At 42.1% G+C, this 22,830-nt stretch overlaps 1 protein-coding gene across 1 annotated transcript; it reads left to right on the top strand.

Annotated features, from left to right (window-relative positions):
- The first annotated feature begins 738 nt into the window (after positions 1 to 738).
- Positions 739 to 22,547, top strand: pik3cg (phosphatidylinositol-4,5-bisphosphate 3-kinase, catalytic subunit gamma). The gene is made up of 24 exons (XM_026147351.2): positions 739 to 896; positions 1,995 to 2,214; positions 2,300 to 2,471; positions 2,591 to 2,853; positions 6,081 to 6,167; positions 6,260 to 6,360; positions 6,489 to 6,658; positions 6,744 to 6,931; positions 8,845 to 8,952; positions 9,073 to 9,157; positions 9,242 to 9,671; positions 9,780 to 9,878; positions 9,960 to 10,095; positions 12,676 to 12,741; positions 12,870 to 13,013; positions 13,810 to 13,891; positions 17,901 to 18,004; positions 18,156 to 18,302; positions 18,386 to 18,476; positions 18,611 to 18,741; positions 20,637 to 20,748; positions 20,883 to 21,040; positions 21,166 to 21,247; positions 21,466 to 22,547. The coding sequence occupies exons 2-24, from the start codon at positions 2,002 to 2,004 to the stop codon at positions 21,663 to 21,665; spliced, it is 3,369 nt and encodes a 1,122-aa protein (XP_026003136.1). The 5' UTR covers positions 739 to 896; positions 1,995 to 2,001; the 3' UTR covers positions 21,666 to 22,547.
- The last annotated feature ends 283 nt before the right edge of the window (positions 22,548 to 22,830 follow it).

The following is a 22,830-nucleotide window of genomic DNA, read 5'->3' as shown; positions in this document are numbered from 1 at the left end:
TTTAAAAAAAGTATTGCGTGACTGCAGCTGGCACTAGGTATTTGATATGCAATTTTGTCAGTCACTACCCTCTAGTGGTTATGGTTACGGAGACTTATAGCAAGCCCGATAGATTAAGTTAGATCTAGTTACATATGCACATTTCCAGCAACTATTTCACAATAAATTAATAAAACACCAACATAAATGGAGCAACAACGACAGTGGGTAGCTCAACATATTTTATTCGTAAAATTCGGATCTTGTTATTTTTGCCCTTATTCCTTCACAAATGTATTACTTAAACCTCTCACGAGCGCATGTATTGGTAGTAATGTAGTTTCCTACTGTAGCCGCCAGAGGGCAGTGAACAACGGCAGTTCTACGGCATCGGATCAGGCATGATGCTGATGCCAGAAAGCACTAACTTAATTAGGGAACTATGCAATTATGTATAATAATAAAAATAATAAATATACATAATAATATTGCTTTTATAGCTCTTACATGCTCCCTCTAAACATCCCTTCACTTTAGTTTGCCCTTAATATTTAAATGCTTTACCCTTTTTTGCTTTTACGTATTTTGCAGAAAGCGTGTTCAGCTTGGTGGGGCCATGTCACTGACTGTAAATATTATACATAATAACTTTCTGCACTGGTCTATGAGAGCATGGTGTCGCGTAATGGTATTTTATTTTGGAGAGAAGCCGGAAGTGTCGGTGTGACTCTGACTGGGCAAAAGTTGGCCAGAGAGTTTGACAAAGTTTCTGAGTAGAAGCGCCGCGTTTCCTTAACCACAAACTGTGCACATTAGCTTGAAAGTATCATTTACTCTATTCCGTGGTCTCTTCTTTCCGCATAAATGCCGAAACTTTTGTCCAAAGCTCCGGATTTCGTTGCCATCTTCGTTCATTGGTGAGTTTTTATAAATTTTATTTTACAGAATTACCGCCTCTCCTTTCGATTATTGCGGCAGCTGTACCGTTACACCCACAGGCTAACCCTGCTCGGCTGTGGTCATGTTAAATACAGGCTGAACTATCCCCACCAGTAGATGCCCCACGGTCACTTTTCAAGTGTTTTTAAATGTTTATGACACAGTCGTCAAAACAGCAGACTGTCACTAAAGCCACTTGTAATCACATCCATGTTGTTTTGAGTTTTGCTTCCTGCTTTTCAAAGCTTCCTCTGCTGATGTGACAGAAGCAGAAGGGAAACCCCGGCCATTTAATCCTGAACACGTCAGCCAGTGAAGATGATTTGAAAGAAAAGATGAAAAAGTATTTAGTTATTAGTGAGGTATATGAGTAATACCGTCTTGGTAAATCTTTACTTTCCCAAAAGCAGTGCCAGTACATGCAGTCGCCCTCAGTGTGTTTATTTTCTGTGTCTGATTCTGAAGTGTAGTTAGAGGTAACATTTAGATTGCAAAGTGTATTATTCTTGTATAGGTCTAATTATAGAGAGCTGTGTGTGTGTGTGTGTGTGTGTGTGTGTGTGTGTGTGAGAGAGAGAGAGAGAGAGAGAGAGGGGGGGGGGGTGTCAGTAAAACATTGAAGGTCTGTGGGCTGATTGCTGCATCTGCCTCTGCACTGACTGACTGAATTTTTCTGATACCAACTTTTAGGAAGTATGCCAATCTAAAACTGGATCTTAAAAAAAGAGAAGTAAACTGAATTTATGATGTGAATAAATGGAAAATAAGTTTAAAAAAAGAAATCTGAAGTCTTTCTTAATCTGGGTAAATTTGCTGACACAACATTTTGCTGACACGAGGAGGCGTTGCTGGACGATGCTTGATACCGGGATGGCTCTGAGTCGTCTATCTTCGAAGATGCTTTGGTATTTTATATTTTCACCAGCCAATCATGGCCTGTCTCAGTTTCCAGCATCAGCAGGAAACACAGCATGTTTCCAATTTCAGAGTTTATTGAAGGGAAGGGCTCGTCACAAATTAATGACACCAGCGCGTTGGATTTTTTTTCCTATTTCCATATACTCATCCTCCTCAAGCTAGGCGATGGACAGGCAGCAGATCCAGGTGAGCGACGAAGAGTGTCAAGTACCACGAGAAGAGAGCCGAAGGAGGAGGAGAAAGAAAGCCATAACCTCGTCCTGCTCCACCTCCATGGATCAGATCTCTGTCGAGTTTGTGCTGCCCACAGCTGCGCGGGGTGGAAGTGGCCCCGACACTCTGCAGCTGGACGTGGCTGGGAACTGGACTGTCGAACAGGTCCGGCTCGTTCACTCCTTTTCTTCTCAGACCCGCGTACCGTCTGCTGTAGATGTTAAAAATCCTCACTGCGCCTCGTTTGCAGGTGAAAGCCCAGGTATGGATGAAGGCAGTGACTTCGAACCTGTGCCCTGAGTTCTACCAGCGCTTCTCTCCTGACCATTGCATCCTGTTGTACCAGAAGAAGGGCAACGTTTGCGAGATCTATGACAAGCACCAGGTCTTCCAGACGCTAGACTGCATTCGCTACTGGAGAGGTACCACGACCCACTTCTACCTGCAATCAGAGTCTGAGCTGGTCTTTAGCTGTGATGTAAAAATCATGTTTTGTTAAATCATGTTAAATTGTTTTTTGTTTGTTTGTTTGTTTCAAAAGCTCTGAAGAAGGATGTGGGGCGGATTCAGCTAGTGCCCCGCCCACAGCCCTCACAGGAGTCTGTGGAGTACCAGCGCTACCTGAACTACCTGATTGGCTACGACGTAACCGACGTCAGCAACGTCCACGACGACGAGCTGGAGTTCACACGCAGGAAGCTGCTGACCCCACGACGCATAGAGCTGTCGGAACGCGACCCAAAGCTCTACTCCATGGACCCCTGGGTGACACGCAAGCCTCTGCCCGAGCACCTGCTCTCCAAGGTGTGTGTATGTGTGTGTGTGTTTATAATAGTATAACACAGTTAGCACTGTTAGCTTTAATTACTGCAGTTCAAAATGACTTATATGTATATGCAAGGTTTGACCCAGAACTCCAAGCCCTGCAGACTTAAATGAAAACCTCTGTAAAATGATGTAGATGTTTTCCTATAATTATAAAGTAGAAAAGAAAAACGGGCTAGGTTATTTAAAAAAAATGGACCAACCTTTGCTACAGCTTCTGCTTCAGTCATAATAATTCATTTTGAAACCTAAAAAAAGTATTAGCTCCACACTTCATCTGCCTGTTCTCTCTTCTTCTTGAGTTATAAAGTCTGTGCTTGCGCTGATGACTGATACAGCTTTAGTCACACATAAAAGTGTGACTTGGAGTAGTAAGTTCACTAAAGAGCCACTTTCTTCACCAGCCTGAGCTTACAGGATAGACGGGGATGTCTGTTGCTACAGAAACCACCTCCTCTAGCCTTGTATACACCTATTTGCCTCCTAGTTGTATGATTGTAATGACAGGTGATTGGATCCTGGAGCGTATTACTACCAGTGTGAAACCCCAGGCTCTTCATTCAAAGTTCTTTCAAAAAAACTGACTGTGGAGTGATTTGCTTGGAGAACAGGGCAGAGAATGAGAGCAGCGAGTTTTGCCTTTGAATGAGATGAGGAAAATAGTGCATCAAGAAAACTGCAGATCAACAGGCTGAACTTGAACTTTCAACTGTTTGATGAATTTCTCAGTTTAGTCTTAATTAGAAATTATGTTCCACTAAATGACTGACCCTCCAAAAGTTGATTCTGTTCGTCTGGATGTAGCGTTTTCAGTGGGAGAAACGTTTCGTCACTTATCCAAGTGACTTCTTCAGTTCCAGTTTTATAGACAGTACATTTGCATAATGACAGAAACTAGCACCACTGAAGGAACAATGGGCTGGGAGGTCAGTTCCTTCATCATGATTATGCAAATTCTCATGACCATTGATCAAAGACCACTGATCAATGGCCATGAGTACCATTCACAGAGAGTTGGGGAATGGCTGCAATCACAGCATTGTAAGATGGCGAAAGAGGAGGGTCCTAAGGGTACTTAGGCCCCCTCCTCGATTCAGAGATGGTCTTTTTCTCTTTTCACCTAAATGGCCTCCTTGACTCCAAACCAGCATTCCTTCCTGTCCAGGATGTGTACATCCTTATCATTGAAAGAGTGTCCACTGGCCTGTAGGTGTCCATAGACTGCAGAGTCCTGGCCTGACGAGGTAGCTCTTCTGTGTTGTGCTGTTCGCTTTGCCAGAGGTTGTTTGGTTTCCCCGATGTATGCCCCAATGAGATGCGGTGTTTAGAAAAAATGCGTCTCAACTGTTCCAATACTCCTGACACGTACGGGATAACTACAGGTTTTCGCTTAGTCTACCGTTGTCCTTCTCTCCTGGATCAGCTGGAGCTTTCTTTTGGCGCCTTCCCAGCTTTGACAAAAGTCCAGCTGGGATAACCACATGTACTCGGGGCCTTCCTGATGTGATGTTTTTCTTCTTCTCTGGCCACTGTGTCTGTGGGGATGGTGTTGGCTCTGTGTTGTAGCGTCCTGATGACACCCAGTTTGTGCTCCAGTGGATGATGAGAGTCAAACCTTAAATACTGATCCGTATTGTAGGTTTACGGTACACGTCAGCTTTTAGATGTCCCCCATTACTGATGGAAATCTCACAGAAGGCTAACCTGACACTTTTCATATCCTCCCTGGTGAATTTGATGTGTCGGTCCACAGAGTTAATGTGATCCATGAATTGTGGTACGTCCTGAGATTTGATTTGCACCCAGGTGTCATCCACATACCTGAACCAATGACTTGGTGGTGTTCCAGAGTAGGATAGCAAAGCCCTCTTTTCCACTTCTTCCATGTACAAATTTTCCAGGATGGGTGAAACTGGGGAACCCATGGCACACCCATGTTTCTGCCTGTAGAACTGACCCTTGTATGTCAAATAGGTGAAATGAAGGCACAGTTCCAAAAGCAAACACACTTGGTCGATGCTGAGAGTGGTCCTGTTGCTGAGGTTGGGATCATCCTGTAATCGCTTACGAACTACCTCCAACGCTTCCATGACTGGAGTGCAAGTGAAGAGAGATGTAACGTCGTACGAGACCATGGTTTCAACTGCCTCCATCGTAACATCTCAACAAAATCCAAGGTGTTCTGGTCGTGGTGTTCAGAGCTGCTTACCAGCGGGTTGAGGATCGAAGCCAGAAACTTAAAGATGTTATTGGTGACCGAGTTGATCATACAGACAATCGGTCTTAAAGGTGCACCCTGTTTATGTATCTTTGGTAAACCATACAGACTTGGTGTAGACTCCCCTGGGTACAGCCTGTGGTATGAGGTCTGGTCAATAGCATTGTCTCGTTCTAACTGCTTCTGACAGTCTATCACCCTCTTCCTGTAGCCACTGCCTGGGTCTTGTTTCAGGGGCTCATAAGTATTTTCATCATTGAGTAGTGACAAAATTTTCTCACGATAGTCTTTCTGGTTTAGCAAAACTGTGCACCTACTCCTGTCTGCCAGAAGGATGATAATGTTGTTGTCATTGTTGTTGTGAGTGCCTTCCTCTCCTCCATGGTGATGTTGGATGCTGGGAGCTTTGCATTGCTGCGACAGGCCGAAACCTTTGTCCGTAGTTGCTCTGCTTCCACTTCTGCAATATTGTTGTTTCTGTGGCTGTGATCAGTTCCACTAGCGGGATTTGTCTTGGCGTGACAGCAAAATTCAACCCTTTAGCAAGGATGTTTTTCTCTGTTTGGGTGAGCTGTCTGCCAGACAAATTCTTCACCCACTTGTCCTCGGTGTCGCATCCTTCTGTCTTCTGGCCGTTTTTGCATAATCATGATGAAGGAACTGACCTCCCAGCCCATTGTTCCTTCAGTGGGCTGGTTTCTGTCATTATGCAAATGTACTGTTTATAAGATTGGGGAAACCTGCAGTCAGCTCAGACTGAGGAAGTCACTTGGATGAGTGACAAAACGGTTCTCCCGCTGAAAACGCTACGTCCAGATGAATAGAATCAACTTTTGGAGATTTACTTACCTGGATGATTGAGAATGCATCAAAACGTAAATGACTGACCATTTGTCAACAAGCTGTTGGTCAAATGTTGGAGTAAATGTCTTAGTGTGTGTTTATTTAGACTTTCAAGTTGTTTTTTGTGTTCTGCTCCTCCTCTCAGATCAATAATGGCCACATTCTGGTGGTAATCCACATAGGGACAGCCAGCCAGACCATCAAAGTCTCCATTGATGACACACCAACACTGGTAGATGTGCAGTGATGAATTCCACTTATATCTTTACTGTTTCCTCTGCCTATTTCCTGTACAGTTTCCTGAAAGTTTGCCATCTTGTTTAGGTGTTGGCGAGCTTTTTTGCCAAGACATCAAATAAAAGAGCTTTGCTGGGCATCCCCGACAATGTGTGTGAGACTGACTTTGTGCTGCGGGTGTGTGGCAGGTAACCGTGCCATCGAGTTGGGCTTGAAAGCCGCTGATGGCTTAAACTGAGAACCAAGTTGAGAGAAACAGAGCAGCATTACTATTTTATTCGTTACATTAGAGAGTAAGCATGCCGCTGTCCCACAGGGAGGAGTACCTGTACGGAGAAAAGCCTCTGGAGAACTTTAACTGGATCCGTCAGTGCCTGAAGAATGGTGAGGAAATCCACCTGGTTCTGGAGATGCCTCCTGATCCCGATCTGGATCTGGTCCAGAAGGAAGACTGGGCCCAAGTTGATGACTGCACTGGAGTTGCAGGTAAACAGTTAAACTAAGCTGTTCAGTCATTTTCTTTCCACATGGCCAACCTTGTAACCCTAGTCTTTTGATTTTTCCCTCTCAGGCACCCATGAGCAGCTGACCATTGATGAGAAGGACCATGAACGGGTGTTCACCATCTCCATGTGGGACTGTAACAGGAAGTTCAGAGTGAAGGTGCTGGGTATTGACATCCCATCTCTCCCCAAAGTCCCGGAGTTTATTGTCTACATCGAGGCCAGCATCTTTCACGGGCAGCAGCTTTTAGCTCAGGTAATTGAGACAAAACTACACTTTTTCAAACGACAATTTAAGCCCAGCCATAAAACCAAGTTGATCCCTCTGCAGTCTCTAGATTAAATTACACTTTGTTTACCCTTTATTTTATCTTTAAATTGCATTAAACTTAAACTTAGACCACTGGCTTCCTACTGGTCTTCATCAAAGCTGAACCAAGTCATATTAACTTAACCTTTTGATCATTTTGTTGTGGCTTTGGAAGCATTTTTAGTGCATTTATCTGACAAATACTATTATGGCCTGTATTTGTATAGCGCTTTATTATGAGGTTAACTTCCTTAACTGACTGTGATCCAGTTTTGGTCCATGCAGATTCTCAAGCATCCAGGTCATGTCTTGACTTACCCAAACTGGCAGCGGGAGATAGCCTCCGCTTCTGCTGAAGGTTTCTTCCTGTTGAAAGGGAGTTTTTCCTTCCCAATGTCGCCAAGTGCGTCCTCATAGGGTCTCTAACTTACAATATTAGGCACCTTCAGGTGACTGTTGTGTTTATGTGTATGCTTCTTCCAATAATTAGCATATAAACAGAGGTTAAAATGAGACTAGCCAGGTAGGGTATACCTAAGATTGGGTGCTTCAGTGCACTCTCACTACTGGTAGCATGAGCATTGCTAACGTTCACTTCCTCTGTCCTGTCTTTCATCTGTCACACTTTAATGTTTTTTTCTCACCCAGAGAAAAAAAATACAGCAACTGCATATTTAGCTAGCAGATAGTTTGTGTTACAAACTACATAAAACAGTTTTGTGTTGAATTTGAAAATACAACGGCTGCACTGAGGTACCACTGAGCTCCCCGGGTGCTGAATTGCTGCCCACTGCTTCACTGAGTGAATGAGTTAAATATAACTATACAAGCCTTTCAGTCCGTGGAAATGGAAAACTCACTTAACTGTGGACAGTGACATTGGTGTTCCAGCACTTTTCCATTCCATGGCAAGCTTGAGCCTTGGTTGTTTCTGAGCATTCAAACCAGTTTTCTACCCTCTGAGGGTGACTGTTTGGGTCTTCTTCTAGACCTTGGTAAAACGGTAAGACATCCAACTAACATGTACTTACATTAACAGTTGTTTAAACTGCTGATCCTGGAATCTGCAGTTTAAACATAATGGCCCATTATGCTTCCTGAACAGCTTTGGCAGAGCTCTGACCTCAGCCTCTTCAAAATTAAATGGTAAATGGCCTGTATTTATATAGCGCTTTACATATCCAGTCATCCACCCATTCACGGCAAGCTACATTGTAGCCACAGCCACCCTGGGGCGCACTGACAGAGGCGAGGCTGCCGGACACTGGCGCCACCGGGCCCTCTGACCACCACCAGTAGGCAACGGGTGAAGTGTCTTGCCCAAGGACACAACGACCGAGACTGTCCAAGCCGGGGCTCGAACCGGCAACCTTCCAATTACAAGGCGAACTCCCAACTCTTGAGCCACGATCGCCCGTGGATCGCCCGTGGATTATGCTTAAATGCTGGCCTATTCAAGAAGAATAGGCAAATATACAGCGAGATTTATTGTTGGCTACTAATAGCACCTGGTTCAGGTGCAACTTGCTAAGGGACATTTAACCCAATATTAGTGGCAGCAGCATGTATATTTTAGACCCTTTATGTATACTTAAATAGTGGATTAAAAAATATCTAAAGGAATTTCAAATTTGTGCACTCACTTCTTGTTTTTGAACTAAAGATGTATGCCACCTTAGAAAAAGAACAGTTCAAAGAAAGCATTGAAAGCTCCAAATTACCCTCACATTCATGCCCATGATGACTTCTGCCCACAAATGTATAAGCAGCATGAAAATATATGAAATAGATGGGTTTGAAAAAGGCTGGAGGGTGATAAAAGCAGTGTTTTATTTATTTATTTTTTTTACATTTTTAAGGAGAGAACCACCTCTAAAACCTTCAGTGAAGAAGTGCTGTGGAACTGCTGGCTGGAGTTTAACATTAAGATCAAGGATCTGCCTAAGGGGGCATGCCTTAACCTCCAGGTAATCTAAGAAATTTCTTTCTGGTGCTGTTATCATTCTCTGTTTGTTGGTAGAATAAATAATCATTAAGCTGTAACTATTGTACTTTTGTTACATAATGGTTCTACGTTTCCCACCCAGGTGATCTGTGGGAAGCAACCCCAGATCCCAAATTCCAAAGGAAGCTCTTATCAAGAGAGTACAGCGGGAAGCAGCTGTCTTGATGGTAAAGTCCTCTCCCTTTCTGTTCTTTCGCATGTTGAAAATCTACAGAGCAATGCTTTATTCTGTGTGTTCACCCGGCTTTCAGGAAAGACCAAGAGTCGTCTCCTGTACTACGTGAATCTGCTCCTGATCGATCACCGCTCCTTGCTCCGCCAGGGGGAGTTTATCCTCCACATGTGGAAAATGCCAGAAAAGAGCGAGGAAAGCAGCAGTAGCATCAACGCGGACAAGCTCACCTCAGCCACGAACCCAGACAAGGCCTCTTCCATGGCCATTGCCATTTTGCTGGACAAATACTGCTACCCTGTGGTACTACCCAAGAGCCGGGATGTGGGCCGGGACTGGGCTGTTGGGGGTGAGGATGCAGAGGGAGGGGAGCGGGGTCAGAGAGAGATGCCAAACCACTTGAAAAAGCAGTTTGAGGCCATTGTAGGTACCGATCCCCTACATCCCCTCAGCCCTGAGGACAAAGAGCTGCTGTGGCACTTTAGACACGAATGTATGCGTGACCCCAGGTACTGATTTATTTCTTTATTTGTCCTTTTAAATTAAAACGACAATAAAGTAATGTTTTGCCCCAAAGTATTGAAAATATAATTTTATAACAAATGCCTTGCCCTTAGAGCCTACCCAAAGCTGCTGGGCTCAGTCAGATGGGGGAAACAGGAAGATGTTTTGGCGACGCATCGACTGCTGGAGCGCAGCAGCGCATGGGACACCAGGTACAAGAGCGTTTCAAACTGCCACTGTACTGTGTTTAGGATCAATGTCGTATCACCTTTCACCATAACATTGCTTTGCAGTGGTCTGGATGTTGGCCTGGCCATGCAGCTGCTTGACTGCCACTACTCAGATGCACAGGTTCGCTCAATGGCTGTCAGGAAGCTGGAGACGCTGGAGGATGATGATGTGCTCCGATATCTTCTCCAGCTTGTACAGGTACACCCTGTCTTTTTTCCTTTTATTTTAATATAAATAATATTTGGTTAATCTGAGTAAGAACCACTTCAGTCACAGAATTAGCCATCAGCTCTTTTCTAGGACCTTCCTACCTTTCTATACATGTGCATTCAGAGCTAAAGATGGAGGGAGGGTGTAAGGTCTCAGCACAGAGGAATCTGTGCCATGAAGCATCAGGGCACTCCTGAAGCCAAAAATGGGTCCAGTTTGACACTAGTGAGGTGTACCTAATAAAGTGGCGCCCTATGTGAGAGTCTCCAATTGTAATCGAAGAAGGCTGTAAAAGTATCTGCTGAGTCATCGACTGACGTGGGCCAGCATTAAAATCAGCTGTTATCTGCCGCTAACATTTGCATACCTAACATGTACTCGCTGTACTTGCACAGAACTTTTCTTTCCTCCATCTACAACCAGGAAACAGATGGTACATTTTGTATCCTGCTGTATTCTTTTGGCAGCTGAAACCACATTTGCTTACAAAACAATCAATCTAATGCATTTTTTAAAATGTTGCTGAATGCTAAAGTTGATCTTTTACAGTTTCTGTGTTGATGTGTCGATAATGTGAGACTGTTTGCACTTTAGAGTTGGACATTCGTTTCCTGTGTCAGATTCAGGCTCTGGTATCTATGTGACGCTGGTTAGCATAGCCTAGCGCAGACATGCTACACTTTAATCCTACGCTGGCAGTTTGTTTGGTGAACAAAAACACACACTGCCTGCTTTACATTGCTGCTGCCAAGTTTTGTGTTGTTGTGAGTTTATGATGCGGTGCTGATGAGCACACACTCTGCTGCTGTTACAGTTGTTTATTGTTGATTTCAAATGTGTAACCACTAACATTTGACTGGTCGGATAAATATTAGCTCGAGAGGACCAAGCCTCTTTTGCATTTACACTCTCACTCTGTCTGATTCACTGTTTCATGCTGTGAGTTTAGTTGACTCTGCAGTCAGCTTTGCATGAGCGATACTGTATCAGTCGTCAGCCGTGGCCAACAAAAGAGCCTTTTAGGAGAAAGACATCTTCCTAAATGCAGTTATGACATCTCACTGATCTGTGGAATATATTATACCATCAAAATTCTCCAGAACATGCATGTGTCAAAGTCTTTGTAGGGTGAACGTGAAAGAATACACATTACATACACTGTTTCCATGATGCTTCACAATATGCTAAAAAAAAAGGGATTCAGTCCTTTTTAAACCACTCGCTGCCTCTTTTTCTAAACATTTAAATAGCAGTTATGTTGGAGCACAGTTACTTCTGTGTTTTCATTGCACTTGCTTTACTGCCAGTCCATGCTGCTTCCCAACACACTGTAGCCTCTGTTAAAAGGCAGTTCTTCTGGTATAAATGTGTGCACACAGCCTGCTAACTTCACCTGGCAGATGATCAAATCAAATCAAAATTTATTTATATAGCACATATTAAAACAACAGTGTTGACCATAGTGCTTCACAGTCAGTAAAAGCATGAGACAATTAAAACAAACAATAAAACAGGACAACAAAAAATAGGTAACAACACAACAGCCAACTAGTTAGAATCAAAAGCCAAAGTAAAAAGATAAGTTTTAAGACGTCTAGGTGCCACGGTTACAAAGGCCCGGTCACCTCTCGACTTCATTCGAGACCTAGGTTGTGCTAGGAGCCTGTGATTGGATGATCTAAGTGCTCTGTTGGGATTGTATAAGTGGAGTAGTTCAGAAAGATAGCTGGGCGCTAAATTATTCAGACTTTTAAAAGTGAATAAAAGAATTTTAAAATCTATGCGATATTTAACAGGGAGCCAATGTAATTTGGCTAAAATTATGCGTTCATATATTCTCGTACCTGTTGAAAGACGCGCCGGTAACTGAAGCCGGTAAATGAAGCCGGTAAAGAGAAGAGTGTTGGAGGCCCGAGTAGAGGGAGTTACAGTAGTCCAATCTGGATGTGATAAATGCGTGGATAAGCTTTTCAAGGTCCTTTAAAGGAAGGAACGGCTTTGCTTTGGATATCTGACGCAACTGGCAAAAGCTGTTTTTTACCACAGTGGAGACGTGTTTCTCAAGTTTAAAAGAGCCATCCAGGAACACTCCAAGGTTTCTTACAGCGAGCGAGAGATGCTAGCGAGAGGGCCAAGGGCATCAGCTAACTGGTCTAGCGGAGTGTGACTACCAAAGACTACCAAAGATTTCGGTCTTATTCTCGTTCAATGTAAGAAAATTATGTGATAACCAAATTTTAACTTCATGCAAACAGTTGAACAGAGGTTGCAAAGAAGCGGACACGTCGGATTTCAAAGGTGAATAAATCTGGATATCGTCAGCATAACAGTGAAAGGAGATGTTGTATTTTCTAAAAATTAATCCCAACGGCAACATGTACAAAGAGAAGAGAGCGTGATGTTGTTAGAAAGCCCACCACCACGTGCTTTGGAGTAGGAAGAATGTTTCATTTTCCTTTTTGTGCATTGCACAACACCAGAGGTCACACAGGCTTGTTGTAGACACACATTGTGCTATCATCAGAAATCATGTTAGCTGCTTTGTTTATGTGTTTGTGTGTCCTGCAGGCAGTCAAGTTTGAGCCCTACCATGACAGCGCTCTAGTCAGGTTCCTGCTGAAGAGAGCTCTGAGGGTAAGCAGACATGTGTCTGCCTGTGTTATGTCATTTCAGCTCTGTGTGTGTGTGTGTGTTTTACTAGCACAATAACTGCAGTCAAAAAAATGTCAAGTTAAACAACACCTTTTGTTTTTCTTTTGCAGAGTAAGCGTATCGGTCATTTTCTCTTCTGGTTCCTGCGGAGTGAAATCGCTCAGTCCAAGCACTACCAGCAGAGGTACGCTGTCCTCCTGGAGGCCTACCTCAGAGGCTGTGGTGAAAATATGCTGCAGGACTTCCGGAAGCAGGTGACACGCCCTATTTATAGATGTTTCCACAATTGTATAGTACTGTGAAAATGTGATACGCATGGTCTGAAGGGCAGGCTGTGAAGACGCCATTCTTAAAGAAGGGAAAATTAGGGGCAACCATCAATAACTTTGACAGCAAATTTAAATGTAGTTTTAGTCATAATTAGAGTAGACTTAACACGGTTTTCAAAGCTTTTTAATTTTCCTTGATGTCACATGTGAAATGTTTCCATATGTCTGCTCATCTCTTCCTCCCAAGCGTTGAGATTTTGTGACGTTTTCATGAGACACAGTGTGAACCAGCTGTACTGATCCTGGCGGCACATCAAATGAGCATGTCTAACCTCACTGCACGTGGTGATTACTTCTGATTGGATCACTTCCAAACTTGTCCCGCCTTTCTAGACAACTTAATAGTTCTGATTGGAATTTTCCGTTCAGAATTATTTCATCTCGTTTTTATTCGCTGGTTTCTGTCCTCGTGCATTCACTTTTATTTAGATATCATTTTTCTTTTCATCAGAGGAAAAGAAGTCATTGATGAAAATTGTGACAAAAAATTGTTGGTCAGCAAAATCAACACTGGTGGCAGCATGTCTTACAGAGTCCAAATTTGGGATAATCTTTACAGAGAATGGAACAAAAAGCAGCTGACCAAAGAAGAGCTTTGCCGAAGACTTCTTAATGAAATGACGAGAAAGCTGCCTAGAAAGGTTCAGGCTGTGTTGAAGAAGAAGGTGTTTGGGGGGTTGGGTTTGAACACATCTTTGACAGAAAGTCCTGATGCTTGCAGGTGGATATGACAGAGGCTCTGCAGAAAGTCACCCGTGAGATCAAGACCATGTCTGCAGACAAGTATGATGTTACGCCACAAGGTGAGGAGCAGAAACAGAAGCACTGATATGAGCCTATATCGTGTAGCATGAACGTGCATTATTTGCTTATTTTTTTTAAAGTAATTTAGTGGTACTCCTTTGTGGATGCCCCTGTCACCTCACAGTAAGAGAGCTGGTAGTTCAAACCTGCCGGCCTTTCTGTGTGGAGTTTGCACGTGCTCAGAGCACTCTGGTTTCCCCCTACAGTCCAAAGACATGCCTGTTAGGTTAACTGGCGACAGTAAACTGCGTTTAGGCGTGAAGAGATCGGGCACTAAGAGAAATCAGTCTGTAATCCTACAAAAAAAATCTGTGAAAAGAAAATGTTTTATTGTTCTTCTGCTTCTTTTATCTGGAAATGTGCAACCTAATCCCGGTCCAGACTGCAAATGCTTAAGTACTCCTTGTGATTTCAAAACTCGAACAGGTCTTGGTATCACTCATTTAAATGTCAGAAGTCTTCTTCCCAAACTTGAGTTTGTGAAATTTTGGATGAAAGAGTTAGATACTGATATTCTTATATTATCAGAAACCTGGCTTACTAAATCAATTACTGACAAAGACATTGCAATAACGGGCTATAATCTTTTCCGTTGCGACCGCCCCAGAAAGGGTGGCGGTGTTGCAATTTATGTAAAAAGCAAATTCCATGTTACTGTCGATTCATCGGTATCTGTTTGTAAGCAGTTTGAACTTCTTGCCCTCAAACTCCAACTTTTCAAGGGCTATATTTTATTACCATTGTGGGCTGTTATAGACCCCCCTCAGCTAGTAGTGAGGCTTTAGTTTCACTTAGTAAAAAATCTACTTTAAATTTTAATGAAATTGTGCTGGCCGGAGATTTCAACTGGGACTGGTTGTCCTCTGCCTCAGACAGTTTTAAATCCATGTGTGATTCATATAATCTCACACAACTAATTTACAGCACAACTCGTCCAAATCTTAAATGCCCAGAAAAGTCATCACTTATTGATTTATTTTTAACTAATATGCCGTATAAATATTCTCACACTGGGGTTTTCGCAAATGATATCAGTGACCACTGTGTGGTAGCTGTAGTCAGGCAATCGAAGCTCCCAAAATCAAGGCCACAGATAGCTTTTAAACGAGATTTTAAGCATTTCTGTGAGCAAGCTTTCTTTCATGATTTATGGGACTATAACTGGAGTAGAATTTACCTGATAACTGATCTTGAGCTGGCATGGAATTATTTTTATGATACTTTTATCAAAATTATAAATAAACATGCCCCTATCTGCAAATTTAGAGTAAAATGCAGAAACAACCCTTGGTTTTCTCTTCAGCTCTCTAGTCTACTCAAAAAAAGGGATGCTGCCTGGGCTAAGGCCAGAAAAACTAAATCCGAAGCGGACTGGCTGATTTTTAGACAGCTCAGAAACCGTTCAACTTCCTTAATTAAAAAGGCCAAATCAGAATTCTATCTTTCAAAAACTACTAAACATTTGAACGATCCTAAAAAATTCTGGAAAATAATAAAATCTTCTTATGGGGACATAACTACAAACGAGATGCCAACTTTTGTTGTAAAAGACTCCTGCACTTTAACAGAGAAATGCGACATTCTAAACTGCTTTAATGAGCATATTGTTTCTTCAGGATCTCTATTTGAATCTTTATATCCAGATTTAAAACAGCTTAATCAACAAGAGGCTCTCTCTGCAACCGCTCAAACTGAATCTGTGGTCCAACCCTTCAGTTTTTCTCCACTAAATGTTTTTAAGGTCCATAGGGCTTTAAATCTGTTGGATCTAAATAAATCTGCAGGACCAGATCAACTTGATCCCTATTTTCTTAAGTTGGCTGCAGATTTTATAGCAGAACCGATAACTTACATTTTTAATCTTAGCCTCTCGAACAGTGAGATCCCTGTAATATGGAAATCTGCCTATGTTCTCCCTTTGCTGAAAGGAGGTGATCCTTCAGATGTTAATAATTACAGGCCCATATCTAAATTGTGTGTTCTAGCAAAAGTTCTAGAAAAGTTCATTAGTGAACAACTGAAAGACTTTTTGGACAAAAATTCAGTTCTTTCCCAACATCAGTCAGGATTCAGAAAACAACACAGCACAATAACTGCTGCTATTAAAGTGGTTAATGACATTGTTGATTCAATGGACTGCAAAAAATACTGTGCTGCTCTTTTTCTTGACTTGTCAAAGGCTTTTGATACAGTTGACCATGCTATTTTATTAAATAGTCTAAACAATATTGGTCTATCTGTAAATGCTGTAAGTTGGTTTTCAAATTACTTGTCAGCAAGAAAACAGTGTGTCCGTGCTGCTGGGTCTTCTTCCTCTTTTCTCCCAGTATCCAAAGGAGTTCCACAGGGTTCCATATTAGGACCATTGCTATTTTCTCTTTACATAAACAACCTTTGTGATAATTTGTCAAACGCAGCATTTCATCTTTATGCAGATGATACAATCATTTATTGTTCATCCCCTTCAGTAGCACAAACTCTGCAATTTCTGCAGTCTGCCTTTGATGTCGTTCAGTCCCATTTAACTCAACTTAAGTTGGTGTTAAATCCAGAGAAATCCAAGTTCATGTTATTCTCAAATGGCAAAGAGTTGTTAGCTACGTCTCCTAAGATTAAAACAATTCAAGGATCTGAAATTGAAATGGTCACATCTTACAAGTATCTAGGGATCATTATAGATCAGAATTTGTCATTTAAGACTCACATTCAAAGGCTTGTGTCAAAGTTAAAACTAAAACTAGGTTACTTTTTAGAAACCAATCCTGTTTCTCCCTCCAAGTGAGAAAACTTTTGATTCGTGCAACCTTTTTACCTTTATTGGATTATGGTGACCTGCTTTTTATGAATGCACCTGCCCACTACCTAAAGAGGTTGGATACTGTGGACCATTGTGCTTTACGTTTTATTACTGGCTATGGAAATCGTGTACATCATTGTTCTTTGTATGCTGCTGCTAAATGTCCATCTTTGCATATTCGCAGACTCTCCCATTGGTTGATTTTTATCTATAAATCTCTCCTTGGGCTGGTTCCATCTTATTTATGTGTTTATATGTGTAAAAACCACAACCAATACAACCTTCGTTCGAACAAAATCATACAATTGATTGTCCCAAAAATCAGAACAGAATTGGGGAAAAGGGCTTTTAAATACGCTGCCCCTGCTTCCTGGAATAATCTGCAGAAGGAACTGAAGTTATCAGAATTGGTTACCTTGGGAGAGTTTAAGTCTGTCTTAAAGGAACGAGAGAACAGCTCTTTTACTCAGTGTGATTATTTTTAATGTACTCTTAATTTGATCTGTTATTGTATATTTTACACATGTTTGTATGGGATATTGTATTTGTTTTAAATGTTAGATACCTATGTGGTATGTGACTTTTGTTGCTATGATGCCAGGTCTCTCTTGGAAATGAGATTTTTAATCTCAATGAGATTTTTTACCTGGATAAATAAAGGATTAATAATAATAAAAAATGGTTGTCTCTCTGTGTTAGCCCAGGGTGTAAGCTCAGTTTTTGTCTTATGACAGCTGGAATAGGCTCCAGTGCCCTTGCAAACCCCAAAGTGGATATGTGGAAGAAGATGGATAGATGGTTTCAGTTTTAAATACAAACCCTCCAAGGCTTTGGTCCTGCTTATACAGTGAACCTGCTGACTTTTTCTTCCACACTGGTTTTATTTATTCTGTTATCAACAGAATATCACACTTTTGAGGTTTGCACCCCAAACCTTTGCTTTAAATGTCTACGGTTACCTTTCTTTGCTAAACATTCTTCACTAGTTTATTCTGGGTTGTACTTTCTGTGGTTAACACCAGCATTTGTATCTAAGCATGTGTAAAGCATGTCTGTTGTATGAATACATGGTTGCATGTATGTACTGTATGGTCAGATGTGTATTTATTTTTTATTTTTTGATGTGTCGATATTACTCTGACTATTCTAAACCTTCTAATTTGCACTAAGACTTGAAAAGACGTGTAAAGAAAGAAGTGTGTGTTTTTCAGTGGTGTTTCAGTTGCGTCAGAAGTTGGAGAATCTGCAGTCCTCTGGTCTGCCAGAGAGCTTCAGAGTTCCTTATGATCCAGGACTAAGAGCTGGAGCCCTGCTGGTGAGGAGCAAACACATCAACACGACCCTGCAATAAACACTGAAATTAGAACAACTTTCAGCTCTCATGAGTGCTTATTTCTGGGCAGAGACGTCAGAATTGTATCTATAAATGACTGAATTTTTGATGAAAACAATTTATCTTTATGTAGATTGAGCAGTGCAAAGTGATGGCGTCTAAGAAGAAGCCGCTGTGGCTGCAGTTCAAACGGGCCGACTCCACCACTCTCTCCAAAGACCCCATAGGCATCATCTTCAAAGACGGTGATGATCTCAGACAGGATATGCTCATCCTGCAGGTGTGTAGCAGCTCAGCCTTAGACAGGACTGAGAGAGTTATGAGAAGAAAAGTTCTGTAGCACTCCATCTGTCTTCTTTGCAGATTCTGCTGATCATGGAGTCGATCTGGGAGACTGAATCGCTGGATCTCTGTCTTTTACCGTACGGCTGCATCTCCACTGGAAATAAGATAGGTCGGTTATTCCTTGCAGAGATACAGAAAACATATTAGATCCTGTGTCCCTCATTTATAACAACCAAGGCTGATCATGTGAGCCTGACAAATCCAAAATAGCGTGTCATCGCTGTCTTTATTGCATCACTGTAGGCATGATTGAGATTGTTAAGGACGCCACCACCATCGCCAACATCCAGCAGAGTGTTGTGGGAAGCACCGGCGCATTTAAAGATGAAATCCTCTACCAGTGGCTCCGGGACAAGTGTGTCAGTGAGGACAAGGTACGTACTGTATCACTGACAGCTTATGATGGTTTTACGCTTGAGCGGGGGTAGCACGAAGACAGTCTGCGGGCAGTCGTGGACAGCCTGACTACCTACAGAGAGTGTTTGTTGTCAGATGGGGTCAGTGTCAAAAATATGCAGTACAACCGGTCTGCGGGCTGCACTTGTTTGTCCTGTGGTCAATCAGCTGCGGTGAAGAGCGAAGTCCTAACACGCAAAGAGCTGAAGGTAAACCAAGTGCTAAACAATGAAGTTTCCACTGCTGTCACTGTGTTTTTCATGCTGTATTTTCCATCTTTGATGATTTTTCATGCTGCTCGCGTTCCTGGTCATCACTGCTCAGTGATGTGCAGCTGGGATTTTTTTTTTTTAAACAATTTATTGCTTAAAAAATCACACGGATGATGTAGAAGTCTCAAATAAAACAAATGGCATTACAAAGCTGTCATCTAGTTTTTTTAAATCCATTGGTGGACTTTTTTATGCCCTACTTCCATTTTCGCAAAGCAATCCAGCTGACCGGATTGAAGTCTTTGTCAGGCTGATTCTGGTCCCTGTCCCCCATATTTGATACCTCCGCTCCAATTCATCATTATACTTGATTACATGTCGCTGATCAGCAAAGCTTTAGTTACAAGCCTTGCACGCAATGCATGCATTAAGTAACTGTGTTGATAAGACCAGTTTTGCAGACTTTATTAGATCAGAGGAAATGACACTTTGAAGAGAGGAAGAGAGAGGAAGGAAGCAACCGTCAGAGTTTTTCCTGTCGCTATGGCACCCACGTGCGCTACTTTTAGCACAGACACCTGCACTCCCACAGTCTGCGCTTTTTCCTCTGCGTGGTTTTTTTAAACCGAGTTATGTTTCCAGTAACTACAAGGTCAAAGTTTCTTAAAGGGGACCTGTTACTCCTTTTGTCACTTTTGGCATTAACTCTGTTACAATAATTGATTCTCATATTAAATATGGCCAGAGTTTCAAATAAAGGGGTCAATATAACGTAAGTACAAGTCTTCCCAAATCGAATCTTCCCTAATCTAGCTCAGTTAGCATTGACTTCTTCTGCTTCTTGGGTGCTTTTGTTTATCAGCAGTGACTCACACACATACCATCAATTTAACCTGCCACCGTATAATTATGGCTGTTCTCTTTCCAAAACAGTATTGTTGTGTGTGTGAGTGAGTGTGCTCACTTGGCTTTTAATAGTGCAGCGTCTGTTGGGCGAGAGTGTAACTGAGGTTATTTGTTAAAGCTACAATTTACAGATGTGTCCAAAATGCATCACATGCAAGCAGTCAGAAAGCTACACTTCTGAAGCAAGGACTGATGCGAAGATACACTCACTGTGTGTGTGTGTGTGTGTGTGTGTGTGTGTGTGTGTGTGTGTGTGTGTGTGTGAGTGTGTGTTTGTGCCTCTGCATGTTCCCAGTGGGCAGATTCTGTGTTGGAGCTTTCATAACAACTGCTCATGCAAACTAGAGACTGTGCGACGCAAGTCATTTGTTCAAGAAAACTGAAGATGAAAATTAATAAATTTGACACAGAATTTAGAAAACATAGTGTGTAATAGTCTATCTTTGATACACTTTTAGGCTGTAAGAGTGATGGTGTTTCATTTTTTCCACACCCCTTTCAAAGACCTCTTTGAGATTTAAGACTTGGTTTAAAGGGTTAAGATAAAGTTAGGCTTAGGTCAGTGTAAGGGCTTTAGCCATTGCATTAGTCGTGATGATTAAACTTGGGTCTTCATGAGGAGCTGAATGTCCTTGTGCATGTTTTTAACAGCTACACTATTAGTGTGAAGCTCACTTATCAAAGCTGGATGGGTTACAGCCCGGATGTTGTCGTACACAAGTACATGATTAAAAACTCTGTTGTCTGTGTTGTAGTTCCAGCAGGCTGTGGAGAGGTTCCTGTACTCCTGTGGTGGATACTGTGTGGCTACATACGTCCTGGGTATTGGGGATCGCCATAACGACAACATCATGATCACTGAATCTGGTAATCTTACATCTGCGTTTTCACGTCACTGTCAGACAAAATACAGATTAAATAATTACAAAAATGGGATATTTTTAGAAAGAAATTAAACTCGAGTGGCACCACACTAACAGACCTCCTTTGTGTTTCTGCAGGGAATCTCTTCCACATCGACTTTGGTCACATCCTGGGGAATTACAAGAGTTTCATGGGAATCAGTAAGGAGTGGGTTCCCTTTGTGCTCACACCAGACTTCCTGTATGTTATGGGAACTTCGGGAAAGAAAAGTAGCCCCCACTTCCAGAAGTTCCAGGTGCTTTTTTTCATGTCAATACAATATAGATGCAGGAACACACACGTCCCATTCTTAAATTCATGCAGATTCATGCAAACACCAGTTAGTCACATTTGTCTATATGAACATCCTCTGTGTTTCAGGACGTGTGCGTGAAGGCTTACCTCGCCCTTCGGCATCACACCAACCTGCTCATCATTCTTTTCTCCATGATGCTTATGACTGGTACAATCTCCTCCTGATACCACAACACCCAGTTATTAAAACAATAATAATAGTGTCATTTTCACAGGTTGGTCCAGTTGTACCCAATTTGAGTATGACTGGCTCACCGGTGACAAGTAGTTTTAAACAGATTTTCAATCTTTTTAGATATTGATACCAAAGTGAAGTGAAACTAAGACATGCTCATGCTTTGACACTTATTTTTGGTTCATTAACAGGGATGCCTCAGCTGACTAGTAAGGAGGACATTGAGTACATCCGCGAGGCCCTGACTGTTGGCCGCAGTGAAGATGAGGCACAGCGCCACCTGCTGGACCAGATAGAGATCTGCAGGGAGAAAGGCTGGATGGTTCAGATTAACTGGTTTGTTCATCTGGTCCTGGGAATCAAGCAGGGTGTGGAGAAACGGTCCACTTAGGACTTACTAAGATGTATTCCATGAAAAAAAAAAAAGTCAATGACTGAAGAGTCATTGACTTTAAAATCTGAAGACAATCTAGAAGGATTTAAAATGTTTGCACACAATGTATTTTTGAAAGTGGTGTTTTAGGCATCTAGAGACTGGTTGGTGACCATTAGACAGCCACTGGTCACGAGGGAAAACCGTGTTCTCAACAAGTTTTTGAGAGTGGTTTAAAGAGATATACGGTTCTGCAACAAAAACCTCTTTCTGGTTGCTTTTTCAAGGAAGATGTTAACTTGTCTGCAAACACTTGAAAACTGCTCACCCAGCTGTAGTGAAACTGTTAAAAGTGCAACACAAACCAGAAACGGAACACATTTGCCCTCAAAGTAAAAGTTGGGCCTTTTGAAATGTGTTGGTTCCAGTGGTAAGGCAGAACTTTTACTTTGAAGGTGAACCTTCTCTGTTTCCTGTTTGTGGTGCGCTTTTTCAAGTCAAGGCTGCTTGCAAACAAATTGCTGTCTTCCATGCAAGCTATGGGAGACTGTGGCAATCTAATAGTGACCAAAACAATCACAAGGACGATTTGTGGTGCAGCGCTGATGTCACCTGGCAACCTTCCCCAACTTCCAGGAACCACTTGCCAAGTGGTTGCCAAATACACAGTTTTGCCTAGCAACTAGAGGTTGCCGGGGGAGATGGCCTGATCAGTCTCTAGGCCTGTGTGAATGAGCTGAGACCATCTGAAATGAGATATTTCGCTAAATAATGGGATGTCACTGTCTATAAAACGTCACTAACTTAAATTTTATCTGCTGAGCCATTCCTGCAAAGCTTTGCGCTAAAGGTTATATGCTATGATTCAGACCAAGGGGAGAGATAAACCAAATACAGGTATGACTGTTTTCACTGCACAATGGACCATGTCAAACATCAAATGTGTCATTTTTAGATGCAAAATAGGAGTGACCTAAGACTTAAAAGCACTGAATCTGTCTGCTTTAGTGACACCACTTAATGCAGTAGTTAAAAAGAAAGCTTTTAAAACAGAAGCAAACAGTAAAAAACGGATCTTTGCAATGTTTACGTTCATCCTTAAAAAATGTTTTAAATGTGGTCAGAGTATTTTAGTAGTGTTTCAGTGTCCAGGTAATTAAATGTTTAATATATATATTTGACT

Source organism: Astatotilapia calliptera, chromosome 17 (assembly GCF_964374335.1).
Source record: "Astatotilapia calliptera chromosome 17, fAstCal68.1, whole genome shotgun sequence".
NCBI classification, from domain to species: Eukaryota; Metazoa; Chordata; class Actinopteri; order Cichliformes; family Cichlidae; genus Astatotilapia; species Astatotilapia calliptera.
The sequence above is the reverse complement of the archived record's forward strand: the minus strand, read 5'-3'. Positions and strand labels throughout refer to the sequence as shown.

Coding starts and splice junctions, on each gene's coding strand:
- pik3cg (XM_026147351.2), top strand. CDS start 2,002: ATGGACAGGCAGCAGATCCAGGTGAGCGACGAAGAGTGTCAAGTACCA. Junction 10,096..12,675: donor ATCTTCTCCAGCTTGTACAG/GTACACCCTGTC, acceptor TGTGTCCTGCAG/GCAGTCAAGTTTGAGCCCTA. Junction 18,742..20,636: donor AGTGTGTCAGTGAGGACAAG/GTACGTACTGTA, acceptor TCTGTGTTGTAG/TTCCAGCAGGCTGTGGAGAG.